General features: G+C 39.9%; 1 protein-coding gene across 1 annotated transcript; it reads left to right on the top strand.

Annotated features, from left to right (window-relative positions):
• The first annotated feature begins 3,418 nt into the window (after positions 1–3,418).
• Positions 3,419–4,184, top strand: LOC145982648 (pyrokinin-1 receptor-like). Its single transcript, XM_083116023.1, has one exon. It carries the CDS (start codon positions 3,423–3,425, stop codon positions 4,182–4,184), a length of 762 nt encoding a protein of 253 aa, XP_082972149.1. The 5' UTR covers positions 3,419–3,422.
• Positions 4,185–10,851: the final 6,667 nt, after the last annotated feature.

Below are 10,851 nucleotides of genomic sequence, written 5' to 3'. Positions count from 1 at the left end.
GAATATTGTGTAATTTTAAGATGTGACACGTGTTCTGTACACTGTAATTTCCATGCTAAACGTCCTTTTCGTATGTTTCTGGTTCGGAACTTATCGAAATTGTTTCTTAGCTCTTCCAAATCCTAAGCAAGCGTACAGTTCTGATTTGACATTAATAACGACTACCATTGGCCCAATTTTCACTACGTAATAATTTATAATGAGAAACTGTAAATGTTTCTGCCACAATAGAAGTCGCAGTGCCATCTAGTGAATATTGTGTAATTTTAAGATGTGACACGTGTTCTGTACACTGTAATTTCCATGCTAAACGTCCTTTTCGTATGTTTCTGGTCCGGAACTCATCGAAATTGTTTCTTAGCTCTTCCAAATCCTCCAGCAGACATTGGTACAACGCTACATTACGGATACAATGACCTAGATTTAAAGTGACGCTGTATCGGCTGGTATTTGTCGTAAAAACCGAATGTATAAGTAAGCGACGCTGTCCAAGCATCGTAAACTGCAGGCGACATCTCTTACGCAGGCAATCTTATCTTGGTAGAGGAGAAAAAGTCGAACGTCTTGTGAAGAGTGTTTTCATAGCGGACATATTCTCACATATGTTTCTTGTTGGCAAAAGATTTCACATGACCAAACCGAGCCGTATAGATGAACGCTTTCGGCGTTCGTATGCAATCGTAAAAGTTATTAACAAATAGAGCAAAAACAACACACACTGGCTAACAGAATAGTGTCAGTAAATAATATAGATCGTTCAGCTCCAAGGACATCAAAATACCATGTTAGGAAATTTAAATATGTAAGTTATGTTAGCGCATAAAATTCAGGGAGAGAGCAAAAATAAATTTAAAAAAATGATTTAAAAATGCAAACAAAAACGACAAAAAAATTACTGACAAAATGCAAACAAAATGGAAAATAAAAACACGACAAGAAATTAATTTGGTTCTGGTAACAATCATTTGCCTATTTAAACAAATGTTTGGTTACGAAAAATTATTTCTTGGAATTACAAACTTTTTTCACTGCGTATTACTGTGTTTATTTCATTTTTTATAAAGTTTGCGTATGCACTATCAGCATATAATATATTCATGGACGTCCGGAAGCGGGCAAGGGGGGTCACGGCCCCCCTTGAATATCAAAGTCCTCCTTAAAGTTATATATTTCACACAAAATTTTATTTTCATTCACAGTAATTTATGTTAATTATTATAAGGGCGGTTCTTTGAGTAGGCATCACTATTATGGGAAAAAATATGCTTCCTTTGACCCCTTCTGGAAAAAAAATTACCGTGCTTGCCCCTCCTTGGAAAAACTCCTTCTGGCGTCCGTGAATATATTTAATTAATATTAACATTATACATTTAATGGTTGGTTGATTTGGTTTATTATACTTGGCTTTTCTACCACTTTTGGCTAATCGCGAAGATGAGGATGATATGATTAAACTGATGTAGGGACGACAACAACATGGCGGAGCCAACGGACACTCAGAAACAACACTCATGCCCAGGACGGGATTCGAACCAGTGATGTGCCGTAGACTATAAGTTTACGTCTACATGTGTTGTCTACACGTAATCTACGCGTAGATTACATTGGGTTGTAGTTTACATAAACTACGTAGACAATCTAAAGTGCATTTTCAAGGGTTTCATGAAAGGAAAGTGACATTTTCAACTATATTAGTTCCTAACGAAATGAAAAGAATCCTATTTACAACAAAATTTCTCTTCTCTTCTATTATCAACTATGGAAGAAGATAAATAGTATGCAAAAACAACAACAGATGGCAGTCGTGAGGTAAGAGTGGTCTTTTCCCCATAAAACACTAGAATATTTCCTATCTTAGGTTTCTTCCTAGGTGATAAATTGTTCAATTTGGAAGAAAGAGTATGAAAAGTTCTTCTCACTCATCAGCAACTGATATGCAGTATAATTTTCTTTTAATTTCACGGGGCCCTTTGCTAAGTTATCACCTTTCGCCATGTTGTTTACATAGATTACGTCATCTACGTGTATAAAATAGTCTATATGTAGAATGTAGACTATGGTTGTTTACGCGTAGACGCACATCACTGATTCGAACCCGGGATCCGTGGGATAGTATCGCGCAGTGCTAAACCTCTGCCATCTCTCCTATTCTTTTAATGTATGTAGAATAAAATTTTACTCTATGTAGTTATACAACGTGCAAAATTGATCATGTTGTCTAAGTGAAGACAGGAAATAATAGTAATAATAAACTGCGTCAGTATTTATAAGGATAAACTAATGTTAAAGTTGTAGATCCTGTAGTTATTCATGATTTGAAGTAAACTGTTTTCTTCAAAATTTGGAAGTGCTATTCTATCCTATAATGTTGAAGCACGTCCATCTACCATTACATATATGGTCTTCGCACTATCCTTATGCTAATAAAGGAAGCGAAGATGCATTTTTCATACACCCCCTGCATTCGTGCAGAGTAAGTGACTCAAACCCGGCGCCTTCCTTTGCTTAATGTCCCTAGGGACCCGGTTCAAGACGGCGGGTGTGCCATTCAAACCTTGCCCCCCCGGGGGCTTGATTGTAACATGTGTACACACATGCGGACGTTCGTCCGAGACCGGCCATTGTGCATGACTTACAACAACATGATACCATAAATCACCGTTCCTTTTATAGACTGTCTTTTGTTTTCTTCTTCTTCCAGGTAGCCAGGATACCTTGAGGACTTAAGGATGAATTAAGGATAACACGTATCGAGCAGGAGCTCAAGGATGTGCTTATTAGGGAGAGCCAATAACATCATTGCCGGCAGCGGTTGTAAAAGTTAACTATGAACATGTTGACGAGGGTGTCACGTGGACCGTTTTGCCGTTACGTCAGTGTTTTGCCCGATTCTCGCCTTCAGTAGGCCGAATTTTCATTTTGCCGACTGGAACCAGTTGGTGTGGCGGCTTTGAGAAGGCCGACGTGAGCAATTCATCTCGCTTGAACGCCGTGACAACGAAACTAATGAGACAGTTGGGTTTCGACGGCGATCGGGCACTCGTGGACATTTTCCAAAAGCCTAAGACGCAAGGTTTCTACGCCGCAAGGACCAGTCGCTGCTAGGAGACGAAAGGATTGTGCTTCTACTACCTGCTACTCGTGCAAAGACTTCTCTACGATATCTGTGAACGTGACGCTAATTGTCAACGCACCGTACTGGGGAGGTTCGCCTTATATGGTTGTGGATGCGCAGTGCCGAAACCTGTTTCTCTCATTTCCAATCCCAGAATTCCTGCTGGATTGACCAGTGTCAGTGCTCTCGGTGTGAAGGTGCGGTCCAGAAGTTCGCGGACATGTGATTTCTTCCTCGACGCGCGATGTACGCAGTGAATTTTACCGATCCGGACGCGAGTCTCAACGTCACGGACCCCACCATGCTCATGAACGGGACGACGCCGTTCGCGCCCGCAAAATGGGGTCCGAAGCGCGATCCTTTGTACATCGTCATCCCCATGACCGTGGTCTACCTGTTGATATTCATCAGCGGCATTTTGGGGAATGTGAGCACGTGCATTGTCATTGCGAAGAACAAGTACATGCACACCGCCACCAACTATTATCTCTTCAGTTTGGCCATCTCAGATCTTTTGCTACTAGTTTCGGGTCTTCCGCCGGAAATGTACTACATCTGGTCCAAGTACCCGTATGTTTTCGGAGAGGCGTTCTGCATCATACGTGGCTGTGCAGCAGAGACCTCTGCCAACGCAACGGTGCTTACCATAACGGCGTTCACTATCGAGCGTTACGTGGCCATGTGCCACCCCTTGAAGTCACACACTATGTCCAAGCTCTCTAGGGCCATCAAGTTCGTGCTGGCCATCTGGATACTGGCCTTGTGCCTGGCTGTCCCTCAGGCGTTCCAGTTCGGGGTCATAACCGGGTTCTCCCACAACGGGACGTACATCAAAGATTACGCCTGCACCATCAAACGTTCAATGAAGTACTCCTTCCAAATCTCCACTGTGGTGTTCTTCATTGCTCCGATGACGCTCATAACGGTGCTGTACATCCTCATAGGGATCAAGCTGCGGCAGTCCAGGGTTCTGTCCAAGAGGCCGTCGATAACCATGGAGAAATCGGAGGATAGGAAAACCACAGGAAGCATCTCGCAGAGCCACGTCATCAGGATGCTGGGTAAGTAGTGTTTATCCTTTATCACATTTTTCTTGTTAATATTGTCATGCAGATCTACTATGTAGAAATTGCAGCGAACTCCAACAGGACTCGAACCGGATACCATTTCTCAACCAACTTGTTTTAAGTGATGCAAGGACAATCATAAACACAACACAAATGTGATACACACGAGAACCCTACGGAAGGACTGTCCTGACCTGACTGGCGCCAGAGCCTCGTTAGCTTGAAAGACTGGGGATTCCCAGGCCGTACTGCTTGTAGACATTTGAGTGCGTTCCACAAAGTATATTTCTTACACCCTTAAAGTAACACCCATGGCCACCCCAGGATTCGAACCTAGAAACGCCGGTGTCGTAATTGTCAGTCCAGCACCACCAAGAATGCCTCTCCAAGTGAGCTACCGAAACACTGTTTAACCTTGATTTGATATGTCTTTTCGTATTTAGCAGCGCTTTTCTGCCACTTTTGGCTAATCGCAACGATGGTGGTGAGTGCCTTCATGATGAAATTGAAGAAGTCACAAAGAACACCCATGCCGATGCCGGGATTCGAACCTGAGACCCCTAGCGTCGTAGCGCGCTGTGCTAACCACTCCACCACGGAGGTTAGTCCTATTTTACCTGTATGAATTATTTCAGCCATTGCTAACCAACGGAATCTGTTGTCACTGAAGCACCGATGACATCAAAGGTGCGAATTCAGGTGGATCTAAATATCATCTTCGTTTTGGCACAGCTTAGTTGGTAGAGAAACAACACAGTGTGCTAGAAAACTGGGTTCGAGTCCTGATCCCCTTTTACACGTTTTGCAATGTCCTCCGCTTAAATGATTAGCCTGTCACAAGTCGTCTGAACAATTGTCCTGTGATAAACAAATAAATAAAATGAGATAAAATGAAATGCCCTCTCCTTCAGGAAAATAAATGTTAACCTCTCTTCCCCGCAGCATATCTGCAGCTTAACGAGGCTCTCCCCTCTCAGTCAGTACAAATACAAATCCCATTTCGCCTTGTGTTGTCTATTATATGTAAAAAAAAAAAAAGTAAAGTGCTCGCCTGTGCTTAGCACCACGCCATGAAGGTGTATAGGGGGTGTAGGGGTAACGCCCCACACTTTCTTGATCCGGTCGTGAGTGTGGGTGATGTGATCAGCATCACGCCCCTGACCGCCTTTACCCCCCAGGGTTTCCCCCAGGTATCCATGTTATTCGACGCTGGGTGGGCGCCGGGGCCGCTTCCATCGTTAAAAAAGTTCCCGGATTTGAACCGGCCGGGGATCGAACCCGGGACCTTTAGCATGGTAGTCAAACGCGTTACCGACTGAGCCACCGCGGCCATGTGCCTATTATATGTTGTTACATGAAAAACAAAAAGTTTCTTACACATATATTGATATAAAATGAATGTAACTTCCCTTTATTGTCCATACATTTGGAGGGGGCTGCGGCTCTCTTAGCCCCAATTTTTGATGTGCCTTTGATTCCCGTTCTTATATATTTTTGTTTGCTGTCTTCTCATCGCCACAGGCATATAATAGCTGAAATAAGCATGTAAATATGTTAGGCAGTTTAAATGTTATTTATTTAAGCTAATATATAGCTATATATATACGTAGATAGGTTAAGCAGGTCAGGTTTAGTGCTGTTAGCATAATTTTCAAGTTACTAAGGCTGTCCCTAGGCGCTCGTACTTGTTACACCTTGCATTTATTTACCACCACTAGATGGCACGGTGTAATAAATTATTCATAACTTTAAAACTTTTTCCTATCAGCAGATTTTTTTTTGAAAACATTATATTAACTTTATTTTAGTTTTAATAATTCTCGATTTTTTCTGGGATACATCTCAAAGTCTGCTTAGTTCTTAAGGGAACTACATCATCGTCTGAGACTTCCCACAGTTCTTTATATTTCTTGTGCTTATAATTAAGTGACTTTTAAACATCCATAGAGCATTTTTTTGTCAACTCGAAGAGTGTTACTCTAATGTTCGAGTATATTATTCCATACGCTTGATTTGAATAAAAGACAACGAATTATTATGCTTACGATACATAGGTATGGAGCTCTAAAATCAACTGAACTGGAACTCCATAAGTATGCTATCGTCGCACCAAATGCCAAAACCACGAATATGCTAAATCTTACTTTTGGGGTAACAGCATTTTAATATTCAAGGTTTCAGAAAAATATAACTTGGATAAATGTTGTCAAAAAAAAAATGTTGGCAAAAATGCTAATAATGTGTGCGAATGTGTGGGTACAAGCCGTCACTGACTTCACAAATGTGCTGTTTGATTACAACGCCACCTCTCGGAAATGTTCTGTTTTGTAAACGGACCGCACAAGGAGTAAAGCACTTGGTATTTACAAAATGCAATCAATGACGGCTTGTAGCCACACATTCGCACACATTATTAGCATTTACAAACAATGAAATCAGTGGCGGCTTGTAATCACAAAATTCGCGATTATCTCGAAAACGGCTCGTTTGCAGATCCATGTTTACTGAGACTTTTTTTGCTTCTATTATCGTGTACTTTCAACTGTGTCAGTTTGCGCTATTACTTATGAGACACCCTGTATTAAATAATGTTGTTTACTACATATCCACCGGAAGGAAAGTTATTATCCCTGGTTGTGATGTGTCAGTCATAACCAAAGGGTGGGGTGGTTCAAGACGAAGGGGAAAATGTTCCTGAATATGTTTTTTAGTAACTAGAAAATCAAATTGCAGATATAGCTATTAACTTCATTGAAACTAATATATTCAACCACAATGTACCACGCATCCTTTCCTTAAATCGAATTTTGCATAACTACCAACGACGCTACCCATTGAGTTTCTACGATTGTACACAATTTCAAAATCCTTAACCAAGGCCTCCCGCATGATTTTTAATCAGGGGAAAGGCAGCAGTGCTTCAAGTGGGGTAAATGTGGACTGATGCTTCCCCCCAGTTAGGAGAATTCTCATAAAGTACCCCAGCACTATGCTAATTTGCATAGAAACATAATCTGCTGTCTTTCACAGCACCGTTCGTCTATGTTTTTATGTTACAATTTCAAAATTTGAATCATATGAAGACTTTCAAGATATCTTAGGGGGGGAAGTGCCCCTCAGGCCCCCCTCTGCGGGCGCCCTTGTCCCTAACCCCTCCGCTCGCAGAGGTTGTTTTCAGTTGACCTGATTTGGGGACTTGTTCTGAAACGAAGAGGCGAATTCGTGTGTGGTCCTACGAATGCGGAAATTGCAGCGTTTACTCACATTTCCCATTGATCACCACATGCGTATCTTGGCACTCCTACGAACTGCCGACAGCAACTTGATAGAATGACGTTTGAACAAAAATAATACAAATACCTCAACTGGGTACAATGTATATTTTTATTTACATAACTTCCAAACTTCGAAAGAAGAATTCTTGAAATACCTTGTGAAGTACTATGCACTTTATTTCTTACAATAATCTTTTTTATTGTACGGTTCACAATTACAGAATTTTTTTGAAACAAACATATTAATATAACTTACTACCTTATTGTTACTTATGTTCCGTGTATACTTCTCTTTCCGTTAGCGTTACTTTCAAGTTTCTAAGTGCAATAGTAATGAATATGCCACGGATGCAGTTTTCTGGTTGCCTAATTTTTAAACTGAATTTGACACAATTTTTATTTTCTTATTCATAGCAAAAGTAATTAAATATAAAAATCCAATGAATTCTCTCTGGAAAGAATATTATATTTTAGACTAAACGAATTGCGCTTCTCTAGTAAAATTAATTATTAGTACAACATGTATAAGGCTTCTCAAGAAACAGTTTCTATGTGAAACAATAATGCATCTCATAAAAGAAAACACAAATCGCTATTAGCAGCCAAATCTTATGCATACTTTCTTTTAACAACTGCTCCATAGCTTTGAAAGTACGTCCGCTACTACGACTGACAACAAATATAACAAGTGCTGCCACCTATTGAATGATACAGATACCGTGTCTCGGTCCGACCACCGCTGTTCAATGTTACCAAAATGTGACATAAATTCTAACAATAAAATGAATTCGTAACTCTTCACATAATGAAAACAGAATTGTAATTTTAATTGCTTTTTGCCTACAGTTCTTGCTGAACAATATATTATTTCCGCCAACCAATTCCTGAAGGCAACCGTTTGAAAAAGAATCCAAATTTAACGCATTAAATTATTTAGTCTCCATGATGACTATGAAAATGTATTACGTAGACTGAACCTTAGGTCATTGCCAGATAGGAGAAGTAATCTCGAAATCAAATCTGTGGATAATGCTTTGACTTGAAAGTAAGTATCATTCCCCAAGATGCTTATGAAATTGGGCCTAAAACATACCAGTATATGGTGTCCGAAATTATGGAACAGTGTCCGAAATGCACAAATATAATGGAAAGAAACCATTTTACTAATAGCACAGTATAATTCCAGTATGAATAAGTGAATATATACATACTTTGTTCGGATTACTGTTTCTTAGAATATGACTTTAACCTTGGATTATTATATGTCACTGTTCATTTTTTATATCTTTCTTGCCCTTGTACATTATGTACAAATTTCTTCTTTGTGACATTTGATTATGAATACATGGGAAAAATTGCTGTACATTGGAATTTTCTGCATACAGTACTATAAATACTGTATTAAATAAATCAATAAATTGAGCGTAGGATGGATATATATCACGCAAATTACCTGCAGCCATAGGCGGATCTAGATTTTTCTCTGGGAGGAACACACAACATGCTGTAAGCATATACGAACTAACAAAGGAAATGTAACGTTTATAGTTTTCTACATATGAAAGAGAAAAACAAAATTACATACGAGTCATTCCATATGAAATCAACACAGCCCACAACCTGACCAACTCCTATTTTCATGAAATTTGGGGAGTTGAAACTATGCATGGAACTTAGTAACTATGAAAATTTTTAGTCACGTGCGTCTTGTAATTGTTAAATTATTCAAGGTCAAAGTTAGCAGAAATTGCCCTTTTGAGCCCGCTTAGCTATACTAAATCTGCTGTAACTCCGCCACTATTTCGCCTAGGAAGCTCAAATAAAACTTGTTGTACAGGGAATTGAACACGCTTGCCAGTGATATATAATAAGCCTACCTTTGGATAAAAATATAATTTTGTCATGTGACCTTGACCTTTGACCTTGAATATCTCAAAACATGTCAAGACCAAAAATGGTGAAAAAAAATATATTTGGTCCCTCATTCCATACTCTAAAACATATCAAAAAATCATTCTGGGACTGCGATGGGATCAGAAGATACAAAATAATATGTGTAACTATGTGACTGATAAAAGCCTCATTACATGAACTGTGAGAGCCCGACCCTTTGGCCGAGTGGTTAGCGCATCGCCCTGCGACGCCAAGGGTCCCGGGTTCGAATCCCGGTCGGGCTTGCTTGTTTGTGAATGTCCATTCATCAATTTCATCATTTCATCACTCATCCCCATCTTCGCAAATTAGCCAAGAGGCACAAAACGCGAAGTAAAATAAACTAAATGAATGAATCAATCAATCATGAACTATGATGAGTCAAATGTCCCTTAACACCCCCTACAAAATATAAAGGAGTTTATCCTGGTCATGAAAGAAATAGGTTAGGCACAGGGAGATCCCTAGCCGTGTGTGTCAAGCACAGGTCCGGCATATTGTTGACCGCCATATTGAATTCAACGCAAAAATTTCAAAGGAAAGGGGGTGATGTGATATATTAAATCAGGCTAGAATTTCACGAGAAATGAAGTGACGAAGGTTTTTTCCAACATATATTGCAATTACAAGACGCACGAGACTCAAAATTTTCATAGTTACTAAGTTCCATGCTTAGTTTCAACTCCCCAAATCTCATGAAAATCGAAGATTGTCAGGTTGGAAATTGCACATATCTGTGTTGATTTGGCATGGAATGACTCATACATGGGCTGTAAATTTAAAAGTGGCAACACTGTCAGGAAGAGATTGTAACACTGTGTATGTGTTAGCAGGAATTGAGCATTGTCACTTTCGGCCCATGTCGATGAATGGAGTGCCAAGAGTGGTCGGGTGCATCGAGTGCTGTTGTGTATGTACGAGATTGAAATGAACACCGTTTTGTGTACTGCCCTGAAACATGTTTACACACGTACAACAACGAGTGTGGATCAAGATCCAGGTGGCTCGTCGCAGTGGCCGATTTGGAAATAAATTACTGTGGGTATGCTCGTATGTACAGTGTCTCTCAAAAGTTTTAGGACAACGACATTTTAAACTAGGCAACCCAATTTACACAAGCCGTTGGTGGGTTGCGTGCAGAGTTAGGCTCAATTTCAGGGTTGCCACATGCACAATAGATATTTATAAAATACGCGAAAGAAATATAAACAAGTATTATTGCATAAAATTATTAAAAATTTCACTATTATATCGCAAATGACAAAATTCTTTCTGAAAGAAAAAAATAGGTTTTCTAGTATTTCATCGCTGATGAGTCTACGGTAAGGACAAGAGGTAAGAGGAAACTAAAGGTTACAAAAGAGAGGAGAAAGAGGAAGCGAAAGGAGAAGAGGAAAAGTAGAGGAGAGAAGAAAGATAGGATAGACGAGGAGAGGAGATGTAGTGAGGAGAATGGAAAAAG

This window comes from Lepisma saccharinum, unplaced genomic scaffold, assembly GCF_977018435.1.
Source record: "Lepisma saccharinum unplaced genomic scaffold, izLepSacc3.1 HAP1_SCAFFOLD_280, whole genome shotgun sequence".
In the NCBI taxonomy this organism is placed as follows: domain Eukaryota; kingdom Metazoa; phylum Arthropoda; class Insecta; order Zygentoma; family Lepismatidae; genus Lepisma; species Lepisma saccharinum.
This window is presented reverse-complemented; position numbering and strand designations above follow the sequence as displayed.